The 21,612-nt window shown below is 44.3% G+C and overlaps 1 protein-coding gene across 1 annotated transcript; it reads left to right on the forward strand.

Moving 5' to 3' along the window:
• Positions 1-131: 131 nt before the first annotated feature.
• Positions 132-20,804, forward strand: DTL (denticleless E3 ubiquitin protein ligase homolog; the record flags this gene model as incomplete). Its single annotated transcript, XM_084202748.1, has 15 exons — positions 132-177; positions 379-504; positions 1,359-1,457; positions 1,786-1,847; positions 1,939-2,059; positions 2,517-2,582; positions 3,702-3,817; positions 4,488-4,561; positions 5,505-5,608; positions 6,367-6,471; positions 8,654-8,766; positions 12,196-12,285; positions 14,073-14,211; positions 18,382-19,253; positions 20,736-20,804. The coding sequence occupies 15 exons, from the start codon at positions 132-134 to the stop codon at positions 20,802-20,804; spliced, it is 2,202 nt and encodes a 733-aa protein (XP_084058874.1).
• Between the last annotated feature and the right edge of the window lie 808 nt (positions 20,805-21,612).

Consider the following 21,612-nt stretch of genomic DNA (forward strand, 5'->3'; position numbering starts at 1 on the left):
GCTGCCCAATCAGAGGAGGCGGGCACGGGGCGCCGCTCTCGCCGCTGGCCAATGAGGGCGCGCGGCGCGCTTGGCGGGCCGGTGGTTTGGCGGGAGCTGGCGCGGTGCGCGCGGGCCGTGTCCCCGTGGCCATGCTGTGCCGCGCGCTGCTCCGCCGCGCCGCCGCCGCGCCCGCCCGTGAGTACCGCGCTTTGTCCCCACCGCCACCGCGCCTTGCTGCCGCTACCGTGGCTGCCCCACCGCCACCGCGCCTTTCCGCACGCCCTCCCGTCCCCGTCCATCCCCGGCCGCCTGCACAGCCGCGGCGGCCGTCTCGCGGCTCGTGGCGCCCGAGCCTGTGGTGTCTGAGGCGCTTACGGTTCCTCTGTCCCGTTGTAGGTCGGTCCTCAGCGCTTCCCCTGCAGCATCTCTTGGACAGCTACCAGTGCAGCCGAGAAGATGACCACCTGTCTTACGGGCAAACGGGAATGCCGGTCCCTCCTTTCGGCTGCGCTTTTTCTACAGGTAAAGTCACCTCCTGAAAGACCTTTTGTGGGGCCAGGGTATGGGCTCTGTTGTCAGCAGTCTGTTGTTTTAAAGCTTACTCCTACAGTCTGCTTGCTCCTACACTTGATAAACTTTGGATCGTGGTGCAGCTAGATACTGATGGGAAGTATTCCCTCAAAGAAGCAACCGTAAAGCATTTATTTTAGTGTCTCTTTGTTTCATCTCTGTGTGTTTCAAGGTATGTCCTCTTGGTGACAGTGTGAGGTTACATAGGTGAAAAACTGGGCTTTGTTCAAAATATATAAAAGCTATAATAGGGTGGAGAACATTGGGTAGAAATCAGATGTGGATGGATGTCACCGGGCTGTGCTGTACACACGGCATTTCCCCATGGTGGGGGAAAGGAGTAAGCAATGAAGCTCCTGGATCTTTAGGGCAAAACATCTTTATTCTTTGTGCTCTACTTTTGGCATGAGATTTTACATTTCTCTAAGGTGGCTTCCTACTTTTCCGAGTCGGATCATGGAAAATGCTGGAGGCTGTAGATGATAGGTACTCTAGATACAGAAAGCTGTAACTGGAAAACTATTATAGCTGGTGAAAGGGGTATTATCTCAAAAGTTGCTTCTGGAGCCATTTGATTGCCCATGCATAGTCATTCCTGAACGGTGCTCCTAGGAAAAATGCTTGCCTAGGAAAAATACTTGCCAGTGTTTCTGTATTTTAACGCTTAGGTTGCTATGTAAGTGCTCTTTATTTCACAGCTTTATGTTTGCTGCATTCCTTGTGAGAAGCATCTATGGCTTTCACAAAGAGCACGGGCATGATTTTGTATTAGCTACATAATATAATATGTTTCAATTTCTTTTCAGCCCCGAATTTGGAGCACATCCTTGCAGTTGCAAATGAAGAAGGGTTTGTTAGACTGTATGACACTGAAGCACAGACCACCAGAAAGCTCATCTTTAAAGGTAGATGTTGTACAGAAAGTGATCTTCATTTGATGTGACAAGTGTGGGACTTGCTGGAATCAGAAAGAGCTTTTTGCAAGTCCTTAACACATAAATTGTAGGCAGTGCTTAATTCCTTCCACATAGTTTGCTGAGTCTTCTTTACAAAGCAGCAGCATGAATGTGCTCTTAAGTCAGCAGTAGTAGATTAATTGTTCTGTGTTGTCTTTCATGCCTAAGGCAAACTGTTGACCAGATTCCTGATTTCAGTGTCTGATGTCACTTAGTCTTCTGCAAAATACCATGCTACAATGCACTGAACTAACCTTGGCTTTTGTTTTTTTGTTAGGATGGCAGGCTCACTCAAATGCTGTATTTGACCTTGCCTGGGTGCCAGGGGAGCACAGGATTGTAAGCAATCTTTTGCCATCTGACTTTTTTTTCAATGCTTTGGCAACTGTGTACAGAAAATGACTTAAGCTTTTTATTTTTCCCTCTGAAGGTCACTGCTTCAGGAGATCAGACGGCCAAGGTGTGGGATGTGAGAGCTGGAGAGCTTCTTGGCATATGCAAAGGTCACCAGTGTAGCCTCAAGTCAGTTGCTTTCTCTAGATTTGAGAAAGGTAAATGTTGATATTGCCTGTTGTCTGTTTTTCCCTTCTTTACCTCTGGCAAAGTACTTTAAGAGCTAAAAAAGGGCTTTGGAAACTGACAGGTACCAATAGCACAGGCCTGAGCAGTGACCCAGCCATGAAAGCACAACTGTCTGGTTGGAACTTGCTGGTGTCCTGATGCTAAATTCTGCACATTTCTGATCTTGGCAAAGATGAGATAGGATATCTGCTTCCATACCCAAGTGTGTGAATATGCTTTCCGTAAGCTGGTTTCTCTAGGGGGAGTAAGAAAAGGATAGCAAGAGTAAGGGAACAAGTCAAAAAGCATGGCAAAACAATGGCCTGTGTTTTGTATTTCCAGGACTGGCATCCCAAGTGTTGGGACAGGAGAGCCAGAGGTACACTGATGGCATTCAGTTAATTAAATAAATGCTTTTGGAAGCTAATAACATTTTTTTTCTCTCAGCTGTTTTCTGTACTGGAGGGAGAGATGGAAACATCATGGTTTGGGATACCAGGTGCAACAAGAAAGGTAAATAAACTTTCAGATATGTATCAGAAAAGCTTGGTATCTCATGTAAAAGGACAGCTCAGATGGGCTTGTGGGACTGATACTTTTGACTACAATGTAGGCAGCAGAGGATTCTCAGATAACTGCTTTAGGTACTGCAAGGGGATGGAATAGGTACCTCTGCTATCTGTGTGTAATACATTTCTCCGCTTTGCAGCAGTCCCAGGTGTGCAGCATCAAACCACAGGCTGGTTTGATAATTCCCTGTGTGTAGGTAAGGAGGTGAGACTGTACAGAATACATCCCTGCTAGGACAGTGCAAGAGCAGGTGAGGTAGGAGAGATTGCTCAGGTCAGAGCCAGCCAGAGGGCTGAGGAAAAGCTGGAAAGGCTCCTGCCAGCATAGGAAGGAAGGCAAAAAGTGTAGAAAAAAAGAGCTTGTGAGTGCTGGTAGCAACTGAATATATTGTGGGAACACCTACTATGATGTGAGCTCATTCTGCTCCACTGTTTCCTGGAGCTTTTCCTTCTCCAGCCCCTTCCCCTTATGCCATTTCCTAGTTCCCTGCTCTGCCACAGCAGTTTCTTTGCCTGAACATGTCTTGCTCTTCCATCTGTCCCAGGTCCCCTGGCTTTTCAAACAGACAAGTGAAGGAAAAGTTCACTGACTCCACATGATTGAAGTGGAAGGTGTAGGGAAAAAAAAAAAAGTAGAAAAGTTGCCTTACTCTAGTGAGGGAGTACATTTCATAAGGTAACAGGCTGAACATGAAATTATAAAATAGAGTGGAAAAGCACTGGACATCTTCCAGTGATGCAGTTCTGCTTGGGATGAGGTGGATTGAACACTCCAGACCAGGATGCATGTGAAAAAAAGACCAAGGGGTAGCAATTTCTAAAGGCAGCCTGCCTAGATCAGTTTTAGTTTCATTGTCCATGCTACACTGACCTCTAGTTTTTTGCAGTGTGTCTTCTCACTGGTTTTGTATGTAATTAGTTTTTGTTGTCAGAATACAGTAATGATTTTAAAGGTTAACCTAAGCCACCTTTTAGGTCTAATCCTGAGCTGATGCCTGTTTTATTAAAGTGATAGCAAACTTGCATGTAAACTACTAACTGAGATGTCTTTGATTTCTTTCAGATGGCTTTTACAGGCAGGTAAATCAAATCAGTGGAGCACACAACACGGCTGACAAGCAGACTCCTTCCAAGCCAAAGAAAAAGAGGCAGAACCTGCGAGGACTTGCTCCCTTGGTGGTGGGTGTCTGGGCAACAAACAGAAATGTGTCTTCAGTGTTATTCACAGAATTCTTCCTAAGTAAATATAGTGAGAAATATGTGGCTTGTACGTGGTAAATGCTTCCACTTATCTTTGCAGAGATAGGGTTTTTTTCGTGGTCATTTTCAATGGCTAATTTTAGACATTGTTTAGTTGCCTAACAACCCATGTGCCATAAAAGCCAACTTTGGGCAGTGCTATGTGAAAATACATGCTTTTTTCTTTTTCCCCTCCCCAGGGAGGAAAGGATTGGCCAGCAGTTTGTTTTTGAGGGGAGAGATATGGAGGGTTGTAAATTTTTTTTATGCCTTTTTTTTTAATTCACTTAATTTGACAAGGCAAATTACTGCCTTACTGGAATAAGACCTGATCATTTTTAATCTATTAAACTTTGGGATGAAGGCAGCTCTCTTATCTGTGAGCTGAAAGATGTAATCTCAAACTGCTGCCCAAACACTTATCTCTCAGTGGCAATTTCACTGGTGGGAGTGTTCAAAGCATTGTGTGTCCTAAATGACATCTGCTGTTTCTGTGTTCTGCTGCCTGGCTAGGAGGAGGTTTTCCCTGCATTCACATGGCCTTGAACTAAGCAGCAAGATCTTGCTGACCTTAAAAGAAAATAAAGTTCTTTTTTCTTCTCTTTTTAAGGATTTCCAGCAGAGTGTAACTGTGGTGCTGTTTCAGGATGAGCATACTCTTATCTCTGCAGGAGCTGTTGATGGGTAAGGAGGGAGGATGCCTGCTTTCCTGTCTATTCTGTGTGCTCAGTGGCATAGAAAGATTGGGAGATTTTTCTCTCTAAGACCACTCAGTGGCCAACAAGGCCTAGAGCTACTGCTAGGTGGAATCAACAGCTATGCTGCCAGCTTGCATTGGCTTTACTTCCTTACTGGAGATTGCAGTACTGGACAAACTGTAATATGTGGTAAATGCTCATTTTAATCTTAGCTGTGGGACAGAATGAGAGCAATTCTTGCCTCTCTCTCTCTCACTTTATTCTCATGGACCTATGAGACCACACATAGACAGACTATTGTTGGACAGCCTTTATGGATGTGAGTGGGCAGTCAGGGCCTGGACATGTGTAGGCATCTTGAGAAAATGTTGCTTTGAGTTACAAAAGAGGCATTCTCTTAGGTGCCAGATCCCTTGCAGTATCTTGGAGCTTGAGCAAACTGTCTCATTGATCAGCATGGAAATGATCCTCTTGGACTCAATTCTTTAGCAGGTTCCATGTGGTCAGAGCCTTTCTGAGGCAAATAGGATCGACTGTCCTGCCTATGGTTCATGACAGAGATTTGCTCCCAAAGAGCAAGCAAAAAATTGGAAGACTTAATTTTAAAACTACAAACTAAAAGTACTCATCAGAAGTATAAATGCATCCATGTAACTAGTTGAAGGAAGTTGGCTTCTAGGGTCTTGTTCTGTCTTGTGTTAGTTACAGAAGGCAGTGCTACCTCCTCCCCCATGGCCAGCAGAGCAATTGTTTGGCTTTCAGCACAGCTCTGCTCCTGCTCAGCTGTTGTCTCCTTAGCGCTGGATACTCCTCAGTCATGACCACCCTGATTTCTGTGCTCTTGAAAGGCTTTATCAGCCTGGAAAGGGAAACGAGGAAGCTTTCAGCTTGGTGTTTTTCTGTTGCACACTGGTGTTTTTCCATTGCAGCGTGATCAAGGTGTGGGACTTGCGCAGGAACTACGCCGCTTTCCGCCAGGACCCGCTGCCCGTCCGCTCCTTCTGCTACCCTGGGACCAGCACTCGCCGGCTGGGTGAGCACTGCACGTGGATTTGTTACAGAGGGAATTTAAGAAGTACTGTCTGTGACATTTCTTATCTTTATGGCCAATTGTTGATCAGACTGGCAAACTCTGCAGGGTATCTTGATTGCCAACATCAAATTTTCAAGTTGAAGACTGAACATGCCTGACTCTTTTATTACTGCACCAATAATAAAAGCGTGCAGAAGCTTCAGCAGTGCATTTTCATAAACAGTGTTGAGGAATAGTAGAGCTCTTGATGAGGAATTTAGCTAGCCTTACAATGCTCTGATGCAACACAGTAATTCCTGATGATTTGTCTGATCAATGTGGTAATGGTCAGTGTCACTCCCAAGCAGGTAGTTGTGAAATAATTCCCCTGCAGGGAAAGATTTTTCTTGAACCTGAACCACTAGCAAATCAGAGAATGGCTTGTACTATCAAAGCATGAGCATCTTTATTTTTGGTCTCTGTTTCTACAAGTGGTTGTTTCTGTTATCTGTTTGAAACGATCAAATAAATCTATCACTTGCCTGTTCTGAAAATGCAATTCCTTTCTAAATCCTTTCCCTGAATCCTCATGGGAAAATGTAGATGTTATTCTAGAAACATTTCTTCTTCAGCAAGTGCTCTGTCAAACATAGAAACTTCACCATGACAATCTCATACGTGTAACAGATCCTTTCCAAATTTCCTTCTCTGGGCATTTCTTTGAGAATACCTCTTTTCCAATTTTTTTTCTTCTGAAGAATTTCTCTCTTTCTCTGTAGGATATTCTAGCCTGGTTTTGGATTCCACTGGTGCTAATCTGTTTGCTAACTGCACTGATGACAGTATCTACATGTTCAATATGACAAGTTTAAGGACCACTCCAGGTAAGCATGATATCTGTGGAAATAGCTGCAAAAAATATAGATGTTATAGAGCCTAGAAAAGCAAGTGTGTCCCTCTGACAGAGAGACAGGGTTCAAAGCTTGAAGGAAACCTATTCCATGCTCTTATCTCTAAAGCATTAAATCCACATGAAATTAATAGCAGATACAGGTTCACCCAGACAGAGACTGATGGTAGTTTGCGTGTTAGCTCTCGTTATCCAGTGAGTAATGGCTACTATCCAGCCTGAAGCAAGTTTGAATCCTCTGCTTACTGGAAGTCACTGGTTTGTCAGACTTATAGATATGAATCCACTGATAACTTCAGATATTTTAAGGTATCTTTTCAGTTTAACTTATACCACAGTTTCTGGAAGAAAGGATCCCCAGCATACGAAGGAGGTGCTTCATCCTTTTGGATTCCTTCAGCTCTGCAGCCATGACCTTTACATGCACAAGATGGCCCTGAGCCTTTGGTGCACGAAGCTGCTTTGCCATAGCCTGGTGGCAAAACTTATTAGATGCATTCCAGCCAGACACATAATTTATTTTCCATTGCCTTTACTCAGTCTCTCAGTTAACTGAAATTAAATGAACAATGTGTCCTTCTGTCTGCTCTTCAGGAAGGCAGTCTGGTGGCTGGGAATGCTTCCAGAGTGGAGAAGTGCTGCTAGTAGTAAATATTAATAGCTTGGTTGTTGAGGTTAACCCCGGGTGCCTCCGTGGGGATGGACTGTCTGTCCTGTCCCTCACAGGAGCAGGCTCTGGCCAGTGCGGCCTCCTCACGGAGCTCTTGCCTGGTGTGTGCAGCTGAGGTGTGCAGCCCCACGCTGCAGCTGGATGGAGCTCCTGTGCAGCCATGTGCAGCCCCGTGCTCCAGCTGGATGGATGGAGCTCCTGTGCAGCCATGTGCAGGCCCGGGCTCCAGCTGGATGGAGCTCCCATGCAGCCATGTGCAGGCCCGTGCTCCAGCTGGATGGATGGAGCTCCTGTGCAGCCGTGTGCAGCCCCGTGCTCCAGCTGGATGGAGCTCCCGTGCAGCCATGTGCAGGCCCGTGCTCCAGCTGGATGGAGCTCCCGTGCAGCCATGTGCAGGCCTGTGCTCCAGCTGGATGGATGGAGCTCCCGTGCAGCCATGTGCAGCCCCGTCCTCCAGCTGGATGGAGCTTCCTTGCTGCTCCTCGGAGCAGCTCTCTCCCGCAGAGGGCAGTGCCCGCCCGCTGTCCCTCGGGCCGCCCTCAGCAGAGGGCAGCGCCCGCCCTCCCTGGGCCGCCCTCGCTGCGGCTGCAGGTGCTCCCATCCAGCACTGGGAAAGCTCTAGTTTGTCAGGAAATCCTCCTTGCTGCCTGCTCTAGGAAGGGATTCGCTGTCTGATGGTCCCTGCACTTCGAGAGCTGCGGGCAAAAAAAAAATCAAAGGGGTCTTGTGACTCCTGAAAGGCCAGCGAAGGTAGCCATGTGTGCTCTTGGTCTGTGGGTTGTTTCCTCTGTGGGAGCCGCTCCTGAGACAGGGCTGGAGGAGAGGCAGCCAGCCCGGGCTGCCCTGGGAAGCCTGTGCTTTGTGCCCCATGGGAGGACAGGACGTGGTGCAGCCAGCACTCCGGGTCACACTCGGTTCTCGAGCCGGCACGAGGCCATTTGGCAATGTCGGCCATTTGGGGGGATGGTCTCAAGGCTTTAACAAACACTGCTGAGGCTTCAAATACAGGAGAGCGTGACTGATGAAATAGAGGTTTTGTTGATGAAATAAAGCTGCTGGCAGCAGGAGGAAGGAGCAGCCACTGCCTTTGTTGCCAGCTGCGTGGAAGAAGGCTCTGGCTGCAGGACCGCTCTTGTTGATGGACGGGACTGCTGATGGCGGCTGAGGGAGGAGGAGACGGGGAACCTGAACCAGAGGAGTGGGGCAGCCCAGGTGAGGGCTGAGCCTGCTTGTCACACGGGTCAAGGTAGAGCTTTAATGAAACTGCCATTTGTTTGTTTGGGGAGCCTCAAGGGCTCCAGTTGAATAATAAAAGCTTCCTGCTCCCAGAGCCCCAGAGCAAGGGAGCAGTGCAACCACTTTCTCCAAAGGATATGTGGCTAGGCAGGAAAAGCCTGTAAGATCAGCCTTCCTTGCACAACTGATTCCAAGGTTATGCACTGAGTGGGGCTTTTACTGATTTTTGTGTTTTATTTTCTCTTCACAGTGGCAGTTTTCAGTGGACACCAGAATTCAACCTTTTACATCAAATCCAGCACCAGCCCAGATGACCAGTTCCTGGTCAGTGGCTCGAGTGACTGTAATGCCTACATCTGGAAGGTGAGGCAATGGGGACAGCTGCTTTTGTTTTTCATGTTCACATAGAACACTCCTTGCTTCCCAGGCCTACCCAAAGCAGCATGGGGCTAGCTCCTGGCATGTTGTGCCTGGAGTGTGCATGTTGATGTCAAGCCCTCGTGTAATTGTTTAATGTAAAACAGAGCTAACCTCCTGCCATCAGTACGTCTCTCATCACTGCTGCTTATTGCAAATTGCTGCTCTTAATCTGGTTTTAATGGGCATTAAAATCCTCTTCCCGTCCTGTTGATTCAGGCAGCTATGACAAGTAGACAGACAGTTCTCGGTTCATAGTTAGCAATGGAGTACATTAGCAGAAACCTAAAAGTTTAATTGTTTTAAAGGGCACACTTTCCCTCCACCTCTCCCTCTTCCAGCTCCTGCTTCAGACATAGCTTTTTCTCATGCTTAATTTACAGTAGTTAAAGCCTTTGTGTTACAGCAAGGGCTCACCACAGCATTCCAAAGCACTGTCTGACAGCTGAGGGCCTTCATCACTTAACATCTTGCAGTGACATGTAGGAAATGCAAATGTCACCAAGATAGTAGCAGGCACCTCAGAATAAGGCATGCCTCAAGTTCTGTTCTTCATGTTCCTCATGTGGGAACAGAGTGGACTTACTGAAGTAGAATAGACAGAAACCACAGGTGACTGCCTATTACAGCTGTGGGATCATTTTTAGGGAATGTTGACTTGTGCATCCGTTTCACAACGAGTCTGGAAGTAAAATACAAACCTCTCAGAGGAGAGGGTCAGCCTGCTGAGGTTGTGGTTCGAGCACGTAGCCTCTTTATTTTGGAGAACACTTGGAAGCAGCTGGGTGGCTCACTCAGTGGAGCCAGGAGTGTGGTAGCAGGGTTACTGTGCCAAGTGGTGTAATTTTACCCTTCCTCGTGTTCTGTGCAAATTCAGCAAAAATGCCTGTGTGAACTTGGGTTGCACATTCTGCATTCATGTGTTTTGATATTCTCTTGGAACACAGGCTGGGATTCAGTTGAGAGTATTCAAGAATGTCATTATATCTCAAAATTTAAGCATTTGAGCACATTTAAAATGCATTCATGTATGGAAGGCTTCTGTTGCTATCACAGATGAGTGACAGATCATATTGCATATTTATAAAATAAATCATCAGATGATTACTTTTTATTTTAATACCATAGTCATATTAGAAAGTGGGACTTCAGTGCATTTGTCTCTTTCAAGATCTATCATATTCAGAGGCTTCTTAATTTAAATGTTGACAGATCTGACTCTGAAACATATGTATCTTTTCATGGCATGAGGATTTACTATGCTATGAAGAAAACAATGGTTAGATGATGCATGAGTAGTTAACAGGTAACGATATAAGGACCTTAATGAAGAGGTCTTTCTGTATCTAGAGAGGAATGAAATGCAGAGGAAAACCTTTTCCACTTAGATGATTTCTTTGAGAAACTTTTGCAGCAGTGCTCAGTTTGTGTTTGAGTGAGAAACACTGTGGATAGAAGTTATTGCTGACAAGGATGCTGTTTCAGTCTATTTTCATATACAAGTCACTTCCAGGCAATTAACACTTCTTTGGTTGTGTTAGGTTTGGTTTGTTTTTTTTTAATTGGAAGTTCAACAATTGATAAACTCTTACTCTTGAATGACCATAAAATTATACAAGTTGAAGAGCAGAGAGGTTTTTCTTAACAAAGATGTTACCTATCAGAGGTACCTTCTGGTAATAAAACAGTACCATTTGTAGATTTGTGCTTCCATTGTTCTTTCAATCCTTTGATGTGGATCACTCCCAGGAAACCATATCAAGTTACACTTTGGTGTGTCCCAGCCCTGGAATGGAGGTGCTTCTGAATCGTGGTGCACAAAGCCATAGACACCATTTTAGGCTGCATCTTGAAAATGGATCTAACAGCTGTTTCCAGTGAGGAGAGTAACTAAAAAAGATCTCATTTCCTAGGTTTCTCTTTTTAACCTTTCCACAATAGGCCTCACTTCCCCAACAATATCCTGTCAATTCAGGCACACAAAGCAGCCTGTGCTGGGGCTAATCCTGACCTAACATGCAGACTGCCTGACAGTCTTCTGCCAAACACATGGACACAGCCATAACTCTGCACTCTTCTTCACAGGAATAGTATAGTTCCTTTAATTTACACTGCTACAGTGTAAAACCACCAGGTCCTAGAAAGAGTAATTCCCTTCCTCTGCTTTCCTTCCAGCAGTCAGTGGCTACTGGACCACTTTGGCTGCTATGAATGTATAATAGCAAGACTGCTATTAACTGGAAGTGAAGGTGTTCTCTGCACCAAGATCTTCTGTTTATTCCCCAAATAGGGATTTAATTTCCATTGCATGTTTTGGCAGTGAAGGGAATGCTCTGACCAAGGCATTTATTGGATATTTAGTCAAGTGATTGCCTCTATCATGCAAGGGGGAAAACAGGGTCCTGTTAAGATGAACCTGTTTGTATAAAAACAACTTAGGTTCTGAAGCTGCAGTTTTGCAGGCTGTTGTAGATGATCTACTAGAGAAAAATGCTTGTAAATCAGAAGCCTTCCCCAAAGTCTTAAATCTTCCTTTGAAACCTATATGTAACATTTACTCCTTTTCCCAGACAGTAAAGGATCTGTTCATTCCCTTAGTCATTTATGCAAATCCCCTTGATAAATCTCCCTTATAATGTCACATCAATGATGGTGACTCACAGCTCCAGAAAGGATTGTCTGCTGAAAGCAAGCAAAACTGTGTGTGTGTTTTCTTCTTTGGGCCATTTAATGCTGGCTTCAGTTCTGTCTGTCACTTACAGGAGCTGGAGTCAAAGACAAGTAGCGATACTGTAGAACAGGAGAAAGAGTGTGAGAGAAATGGAGATCAGTTGAATGGATGTGAGTGATTGAGAGAGCTTTCCTATGAACTCTTAAGAGGGTCTCTGGTCCAGCTGAAGGAGGAGGAACAGGCACTTGGCAGTTGCACAAATACCAGTTCTGAAGCCAGTGGAGGTTCATCTATGGGATTTTGTTGGCAGTGGTTTCATTTTTTTAATAAACCATTGACCTGTGATTGGGACATTGGTAAAATAGCAGCAAAATGTATTTGCCTAACCTGATTCAAAATATGAGCCTCCCAACATCTTACCTGGGACAGGTAGAGGTATTTAAAATGCTTGTGTCGTGTTTTGGGCTGTCAACTCTGGAAGCAGAATTCCTGTGTGTAGCAGGAATTGAACAAGTGTTTCCATGAACTGCTGCTTAGGAATTCCTCAGTTGTTGCCTCATGATGACAGGCTGAGAGCATTTCATACAAGAAAGATGGGAAGTATCCATATGCTTCACAGGTGGGATATGGGGGTTTTTTTTGGAGATGTATATTAGGCTGTGTGCCTTCTGACTGTTTGCCTGTTTTTCTGTGGAATTTTTAAGGTTTCTGAGCCCAGCCTTCCTCCACGGATACTCTTTGGTCACTCTCAGGAAGTTACCTCCATTGCTTGGTGTCCTTCAGACTTCACTAAGGTTTGTCTTCTGCAAAATGGTTTTTACTGGGAAACGACAGCTGTGATGTGACAACATTTGCTTTTCAAAATGACAGCGGCGTTTGTTGTTTTGGAGGAAATTTTCAATCAGTTCTAAAATGTTCATTTAGGAGACAGTAATCCAACCGTGTCATATTAGCACAATGTATCAGAACCTTTTTATTATTTTCAGATAAGGTAGGCTAATTGAGAAGTCCTAAGAAATTGCAGATCAGTAAAGACCTCTCCTGATGAGAGCTTGGCACTACCTGTAAGAGACAAGACAATGAAATAATTTAATCAGGGTTTTCATAAGCCAAAAGCTTGTTTTGTTGTTCCATATTCACATCTTCCTTTCCCTCTGACCATTGATACATCTGCTAGTCTTGTACAGAGTGGCAAGAAGTTTTGAATGCCCTTTAAAAACATATGGACTCTTTTCATTGTGACCTCCTTTCAAAATCTGAGCTGCTTTTACGACAAAAAGAGCCTCCGGTGAAATTGGGTCAGTAGTTATGCACCAGGTGTCACTAAAAGAAAAACAACTGGAGTAGGAAGTTGGTTCAAATGTTTGGCCTAGCTCAAAACTAGAAATAACCCTGAAAAATCCTGAGCAGTGTCCTAACAATAGCCAGTTTCTTCCACCCCACAATGTTAAAAAAGTCAGCTTCTTTCCCTAGCTTCCATTGCAGCACCAGGGCTTCACAAAAGCATTACAGTGTAGGAGGGTGAGAGTCTTGCAGGGAAACATCAGGAATTGTTCTTGTGCAAGATGTGCAATATGATAACTGACATTTCAGATGAAATCTGTGATCTAGAGGTAGCCCAGCATTCTGATCATGATGTGTTGGAAATACAGACTAATTCAGCCTTTCAAATTGTTACTGACACAGGGAAGAAATAGGCAGCCATTGTCCAGATGCCAAAGCATGAGGAAAAGTGGAAAATATGGAGCTAACACAGGTCAGGAAGCTGCTTGGTGTGATATGAGAAGCAAGGTTGCTTTTGGTAGGGACAGCATTGGTGTGACAAAAGTCAGAGTAGAGACACTTGCCCCATTCTGATTGCGATGAACTTTCACCACAGCATTTCCTTTTTCTTTCTACTGATTGATCCCCTGCTGAGTCGCCAACTAATCTGCCTAAAGATAGCGATAAAGTGTGGGTTAGATGGGTGCTGCTCCTTTGGTCGAATTCCAGAGATCTTTTTGGAGCACATGATGCTGCAGCAGGGCTCTAGAGCTGTGTTCCTGGCAGAGTTGGGTTCTCTGCCAGGTACTGCTGACATCTGACTCTGAAGAGATAGCACAGCTCATGCAGCTGCCATCCAGTGTCACCTTCTCAGTGTGCTGCAAATGTTTGTCCCCAAGCAGAAGATGTCCTCAGCAAAAGAGGCAGATTAAGATGCAGGTGCAGAAAGGGTCATGGCTGCTTTTGTCTACCGAGGGTTTGAAATCCCAAAATGTGCCATGCCCTGAGCAGAGCAGTGTCTCTTACATAGCCATGTGAAGGAAGTGATTGGTGGTGACTGAGATTTCTAGAGCAGAAAGACATGGATGCAGCAGCCTTGCCTGCTTTAAAACAAATATTGCTGCCTGGTGCAGTAATGAAACAGAGTTGGGTTCTTTTCACTCTTTTATGGTCAATCTTGTGCCCCTTCAGCCAAGCTTCACCATCATTCATACTGGCGTGGTGTGTTGGATGAAGCTGTTCCAGTTCACTCAGCCAGTGAGTGATCCATAGGAATAGGATGTGCCCTGGTCACTCTAACACACAAATTTATACTTAGATTGCCACATGCTCTGATGACAACACTGTGAGGATTTGGCGCTTACAACGTTGTCCTGAGGAAGAGAAATCAGTATCCAGGAAAGCCAGCTTGGTGGGCTGGGTCACTCAGAAGAAGCCAGAAGAACAGCATGGAGCAGGTAAGGCCCCTGAGCTGACCTATCTTGCTCTGCAATGCAGCTGCTGAATTTTGTCTGTTCTCTGTACCAGCGAAAGCCTTTGGCTTGTTGGTGCAGAGGTTTTTCTCATATTAGGCAGTTAGTCATATAGCCAGACAAGCACTTCTACTTGTAAATACTTCTGCCATCAACAGGACAAGCTGGCTGAAGTAGCTTACAAGTATGGCAAAGTCTGTATGGCCAGACTGCAAAGCAGATTTCATTGACACAGCTTGTTGGGCAGCCAGATCTTCAGTGGGTTTCAGCAGGGTTTGATAATTGCACAGCCCAAGGAGATGTCACTGTAGCAAGAACTCACCTCTTTTTTTATTTTCCTATCAAATGCTAACCAAGAGCTGTAGGATCATATGGTTTTTCTAGTTTGGTAGTTTACCCAGCAAAGGGCTGACAGCACATGTAGAGCCTTGGAACTCTGATCTGTTTGCTTCTGCCCATAGTTGAACTGTGCACAGAGCTATTTCTCAGGTGCAGTTATCAGTATTGTCTCTCTTCGTCTTCAGTCAGTGGTACTGACCATATACAGCCAAATGAAATGCTGTGCAGTGAAAGTACTTCAAAAAAACATGTAGACAATTGTGTTAATTGTAATGTCCCAGAATTAATCATCTATTCATGAGTTAAGTCTAGTGAACAAATGCAGTACCTTTCTACAAAGCCTGGGCACTCAGACAAGTTGTGCAGCATGCTCTGATCGAGCAAGCAGATGTGGGCTCTGTAGAAAAGGGACTCACTAAGCAGATAGTACCCTAGAGCAGAAGAAAGGAACCCTGATCATAGTAGTAACTTTGATTTGTCTGTAACCTGCATTTAGTTGCAGTAAAGTAGGTGAAAGGAGAAGTGCCCTCCACCCAAAGCAAAGTAAGATGAGCTTCTCTGTAGAGTAGCTCTGAAACTAAGAATACAATAGCTTCCCAGCAGCTGCTGCTTTGACTTCCTGCATTCCACCTATCTTTTTGAGCCACCCTCCAAATAAATTTCATCTTGGCTAGCACAAATAAAGGCTGAAGGTCTCCAAATCCCACTAATGGGATAACATTACCTCTAACCTTTTGCCAGTGAGTAACAAGTCTAGCAGGAAGTTTGCAGGACAATGGGAGGGAGAGTGCCAGGATCACTACATAGCTGGTAATTGTTTTGTGTGTGCAAAATTGTTTTGTGTGTGCAAATTGTTTTGTTTTTTGAGCCTCCTCAGAGGGAGCTCAAAAATATCTTCATGTCCTAGTGCCAGAAAAACAGAAGTAAGCATAGGTTTAGACCAAAAACATGAGATGTAAAGTATCTTATACACTAAGACTTCACAAGTCAGGTTTGGCAATAATACCAGAAAAAATTACTTATTTCTCCTTGCTCTTGTTGCATTAAAGTAACACAGGAGGGAAGAGGAAGTACACAGACACTGCAAACACAAGAGCAGGCTTCCTGCTGACCTTGGCTCTTGAACACAAAACGTGCTGGTAGAATATAGGAGTTATCTGCAGAGACTAATTCAGAGCTGACAAGCAGAGGACTGTTTCAGACCTGCTGGGATGAATCTAAGTAGTTCCCCACCCATTTCTGACAAACAAACTAGGAGATTGAGGTTGTGTATTGATTGTTGACCTATTTCAAGTGTAGCAACCAGAGTTTCCTCTTTGGCAATTACTTTTGTGGTTTCTTTAAGTTGTACTACTTTCTCTGTGGTTTTGTGTAGCCAAATTTCTAGAGCAGGCCTGTGCATAGACAGTTTGTGAGTCTCAAATCTAGAGATTGATAATACCACTCTAGAAGATTTATGGCAGAGAAGGAAGGAAACATCCAAAATAACCTGCTTTGGTGTGATGCAGGTTGACTGCAGGTATTTGCAGTATTGTACCATGTGCAGTGGCAGCATAAATGGAAACAGCTTCAAACTGGCTTGGTAGAAACCTGAATAATGCATGCAGTCTTAGGAAAAAAAAAAAAAAAAGCCTGATCTTCATATTCTTTATCTCAAATTTGTATTTGCTTCTTGCCAAAGAGTAGGATGACACTCATCCTACTCCCAGGATAACTCTTTTTCCATTATTCAGTGTGTCCACAGCATAACTTTCACACCAGTTTGGGATTCAAAGTGCTCATACCCAACTAGTCATGCAATGTTTCTGCTGAATGATTTTGTAGTAATCATTGTGGATCAAGAGTTGCTGAGCTTGCTGTTTTCTTCCCCCCTAGGAGCTTAGATTTTTGAGTGCAACTAATTTCCCAGCTGAGTTATTATTGTCTTGTAAGTGCTCATTAAACCAAAGATTAGGAGAAGAAATCTTGGCAGTTATTTGCATAGCCCAGATTGAAGCAAGTTGTTATGAAGTAGCATACTTTATCAGGAAAGGAGCCTTTAACTCTGTTTTTTGTGTTGAAGTTATTTGTAGTGGGATCCTTTAATATGGCATCCTATTCAATTTTGCTCTGATGCAGCAGTACTTGTATTTTGGATACTAGTTAGTTAATACAGTGAAAGGATCAGAAGAGTTTTAGTATGGTATATAACCAAGCCTGTAGGTGCTCACTCAACATGTTGTTTGTGAGACAGCCCAGCACTGTAAAGAAACTGGCAGGTTGTTCACACTAGACTTCTCATTGTTCTAATGAAGTGCTTTATAGAGCAGTGCTAGTGCTCAGAGTGGGGAGTTTGGATTAAAACCCTGGTATACACAAAAATTTCAGTGCTCTTCTGCCCAGCAGTGGAAGTGCACAGAGGAACTTAAGGCACTACTCCATTTAATTTCATCACCACGAGTTAGGTGAATAAGAAAGTATTGTATTTGCTGGGAATGTCCCGACGAAGACAGGAGTGATGAATCCATGTTCTCAGAAGGCTGATTTATTACTTTATAATACTAAATTATATTAAAGAATACTATACTAACTGTACAGAAAGGATATTTACTAAATGCTAAAAGGGTAATAATGAAAACTCGTGACTCTCTCCAGAGTCCCAACACAGCTTGGCCCTGATTGGCCAAAGAATCAAAACAACTCATATCAGAACCCAATGAAACAAATCACCTGTGGGTAAACAATCTCCAAACACATTCCACATGAGCAAAACAAAGGAGAAGCAAGTGAGATAAGAATTGTTTTCCTTTTTTCTGAGGCTTCTCAGCTTCCCAGGAGAAAAATCCTGGACGAAGGAATTTTTTCAGAAAATGTGAATGCCATAAGAAAGCAGGCAGCTTACAAACCTACTAATGCATTCCCTGTGGGAGGGGGCTGGAGATAAAAACATTTGAAAAAATAACAATAACACTCTCTAATATTGCTGCAGACCAAGATCCTTGCTGTGTATGATTCCCACTGTTGTTAGTGAGGTCCTTATGTCCCCACCTATGACTGGTGTTTTCTGAGTGTTGAGAATTTCTCTTTTACAAGGAGGGGCATTTATATCTTGGCTAGTGAGCTCAGAAGCCACTGTGAAATAACTCTTTGGGAATCATTTGTTGAGAGATTTTATTTCCTTTGGAATTAAGTCCTTGTTCAGCAAGTGAAGAATTTCTTAAGCTTCCCTGGGCGTGGGAAATAACTACTGTCTCCATTCTGATAAAACATTGCTGAAGGTCCACCAGCAAAAAGGCAAGAGAATGAAAGTATGTTCTTTATGAAATAAAATCTTTAAAATCTGCAGCCAGTAACACCTGACCAGGAGCATTATTCATATGCTAGGGCATCCCAGTGTAAGGCTTCCTTGGTACTGTAATTAGCCGTGGGACCTGCTTGCAGTACCTTTGTCCATCAGCTCAGTTATGGAGCTGTTAAAGATGCAGGGCAGGTGGGGACCAGCCTTTTTGCCAGGCAGTTGTCTGGAAATGCAAAATCCAAAGCTCCAGCAAGGCTAGATACACTTTGAAGATTCAAGATTTGTTTTGTCTGGTTTTTTCGGCTGTAGCTCATGTAAGAGCACTCACTATCAAAGGGATAGATGTCAGACATTGCACAAATGTACTGCATTATGCTTTATCAGAGGGATTTATACAACTTCTTAGTTCAAAAGGGTATATCTGACCCACAGGGTCAGTGCTGATTCATCTCCTGGTTGGAAGGGGTATTTTTTAAAAAGACTGTCCTTAATTTGTTGTTCTGTGTTCCTCATCAGACTACTTATTTCTCCCCTCCCAGGGCCAGCAGCCAGCCCACAAAGCACTCCTGCCAAGGCCCTGACAGCAGGCAGTGTGTGCATTTCCTCGCCACGGCCCGCTGCCTGTGCTCCCAGCCACTGCGGAGACCTCCCGCTGCCCACCAGCACTCCCACTGCCGCTCTCAAAACCCCGACCGCCACAGCCTCCACCCCAGCCAAGCCACCTGCAGCCAGCCCCTCTGCGTCCCCCAAACTGATCCCTTCCTCCAGAATGTCCATCAAACACTGGGTTACAAGGACTCCCTGCTCTTCTCCTCCGGAAGTGGAGAAAAAGGCTCCTTCTCCTAGAAAAGCCCTGGCAGAAGTCACCCAGGTCACCCAGGGCCTCATAGAATCTGCTTGTCCTCCTCAAGTCCCACATTCGCAGTTTGAAAAGCGTGCCAAGAGAAGGCTTGACTGCAGCAAGGAGGCTGATGCAGGGCAGAAGTGTCTGCAGGGCTGTAGCTGTGTGACTGAGCTGGACCATGCAGCTAAGAAATCCAAGCTGAATTTATGTCACTTGGTTCCAGACCAAAAAGCTTCTGATGAAGATTCTCTCAGCCTGGCTGACTTGTGTAGCGACCATGAAGGCTCCAGCCACAGCCCAAAAGAGCCTTCCCTTTCTGGAAACCATATTGATCCATCGGGCATTCAGACTTCCCCCCATCTTTTCAGATCTCCACGTGAGAAAGACACTGAGGTAGTAGATAAAGAGAACAGTTCTCCTGAAAGAAAAAATTGGTTGTCTGCTCTGGGAGAGAAGCTACGGACTGGCAGAGCTGGCAGCCAGAGCACGTCAAACAGCCCTCTGTCATCCTGCAGCCCTGGTGCCAAGAGACAGGAGTCTGTGACAGTGGCCACTTCACCAAAAACTGTAAGTAGGGCAGCCAACAACATCCTCATGAAATAAGTTCTCCCTAGCTGCCACTCTCCCTTTATTTGTTCCCTCCTGCTCAGGCACAAAGAATTATCTGATCCCTTTGACTATGGACAAAAGGGATGATTTCTGGCCTAATAAGCTGGATAGATTAATGCTGTTATCTGCTAATCCTCTCCACACAGGAACACAATTTTTATGATGGGCCTGTCATTTTCAAGGGACTTAAGGCACACAGGAGCTCAGAGATCCTTGCAGCTCCCAGGTGGATGTTAGAAGGATGTAGCCATCTTAAATGCAGCTCTACTCTGAGAGGCACAATAATGCCAACAGCTTTCCTGGCAGATCTTCTGTTTATGTGTTCACCATCATATCTGCCTGTTTATGTTACTAGAACACCACTTAAACATTGGAAGGAAGAGCTAAATTCTCTTCCAGCTCAGGTAGCAAAAGAATTTGTTACCCATGTTAAAACTGTGGGGCATTAAATAATGCCTTAAGTTCCTTCAATGGAAAACTAGAAGAAAACAAAGTGTACAAGAGTGAGAGGGCAGGATTTGACCTACATCATCCTACTTTCGGTGTACAGGAAGGCTGGGACAGAGCTCATCCTACAATCTGAAATTAAAGTTAAGCTTATAAAGCAGCTAAAAATGTTGGCATGAGACCTTAACTAGGAAATTACAATTACATTTTTTGAAACAAACCAAACTTGAGTTGCCCCTGAAATTGGACTCCCAAGTCCTCCAGTATCTTTGACTGAGTCCCATTCAGTAGATGTTAGGTAAATTTCCAGTCGTCAAATTTTAGTTGTACTCTTGAATATCTGATGCTAAAAAGTTGTTGCCATCATTGAGGCTTATCTCATTTCTTACTTGATGTCATCCCTTCCAACACTTCTTTCAGATACGACCTGGGCAAACCACCAGTCCTGAAGTTATTCATAGCAGTTGGACTCTTCATGTTGTGGTTGTACCAAGAATCCTTGGTTATAGGAAACCTATAACTACTTGTGACTACTTGTGCTTTATGCTGTACATGTTTAAAGACAAGACAGAGAGATTTGCGCTGGAGAGAGAGATTACTATAGAACAATTACCTTTCCTGCCCAGTATGCCCTGATTCAGATTTTGGGATGCTCCTGTGTTGTTCTCACAGCCTGAGGAGATGCCAGGAGTACCCAACAGCATTCACTGAATTTGCTGTATCTTGGAAATCTACAGTCTCTTACCTGCTGTAGGGAAGCTGAAACTGCAGCTGGAGTGCATTTCTCATGGCAGCAGGACAACCCTAGGATTTAGACAGTGTTTCCTCTTACCTTTGAGACAGATTGTAGTAAAGAACCTTTCATTTACCCTCTTAGTTGAGAAGCGGAGCAAACTGGAGCAATGATGGAGGGGAGACTTTTGAGATTCCTGAAGCATATGAGCTGTTCACCTAAAAATGTTTCATGCTAGTTTTGGTTTTATTTCTTGCTAGAGTGCAGCCACTTCAGTTTCCATGAGGAAGATCTGCACATACTTCCACAGAAAGCCACAGAATGACTGAAGCAGCGTGCGGCGCTTACACCTGAGGGATGTTGACACCGGGCTGTCAAGACCAGACTTACCAATGCCAACAACAATGCACCAGGATTACACAATTTGTTGTCAGACCCTCATAGACTTGAGGTTTTAGTCTTCCCATTTTTAAAGTTGTTATCAGTTGAAGTGAGCTGAGTGTGTAAAATCTACACAGTACTTACTCATGGTCTCTTTCTGACTTAGGGTATGTATTTTTTTATAAACAAAGTATTTTTTACGTGGCAACTTTTCTAGTCAAAGACAGAGCTCTGCTGTGTATTGTTGACAGGCACATATAACTTGTCAGTTTATGTTACTAATCTGCTGTTCAAACTGCCACTACTTAAGAGTAGTGTGTAAATCATTACACTCTCCTGAAAAGTAAGTGTTGGAATGTATGTACAGAAATTTACTGGAGGTATATCTGAGCCTCTTCATGCTGACTGACATTTCTACAGTTATTCCTCTAGTACTGCAATGACTTCCTGCTTCCAGCAGGGAAGTTAGCAATGTGTTAATTAAATCTAAAACCCTTTTTAATAGCCCACATCCATCTGATAGTGACTATGGTGTAAGGAGAGACAAAGTTTTAATCAAGTACGTAATGCCTGTACTCCCCTTGCTATCCCCCGTGGTCTCCCACCCTGAACACTGCTGTATTTACCTACTTAGAGTCCTTTTGAACCATCAGCACTACAGCTCTTAAGACCAGAAGTTTATCTCTTTACTGAAACAAAATATTGGCAAGGTGTGTTCAAAGAATTAGTTTGATCTGTCCTAAACAGGCATCCCTT

The sequence above is a fragment of the Fringilla coelebs genome (genome assembly GCF_963513975.1).
Source record: "Fringilla coelebs genome assembly, chromosome: 3".
NCBI classification, from domain to species: Eukaryota; Metazoa; Chordata; class Aves; order Passeriformes; family Fringillidae; genus Fringilla; species Fringilla coelebs.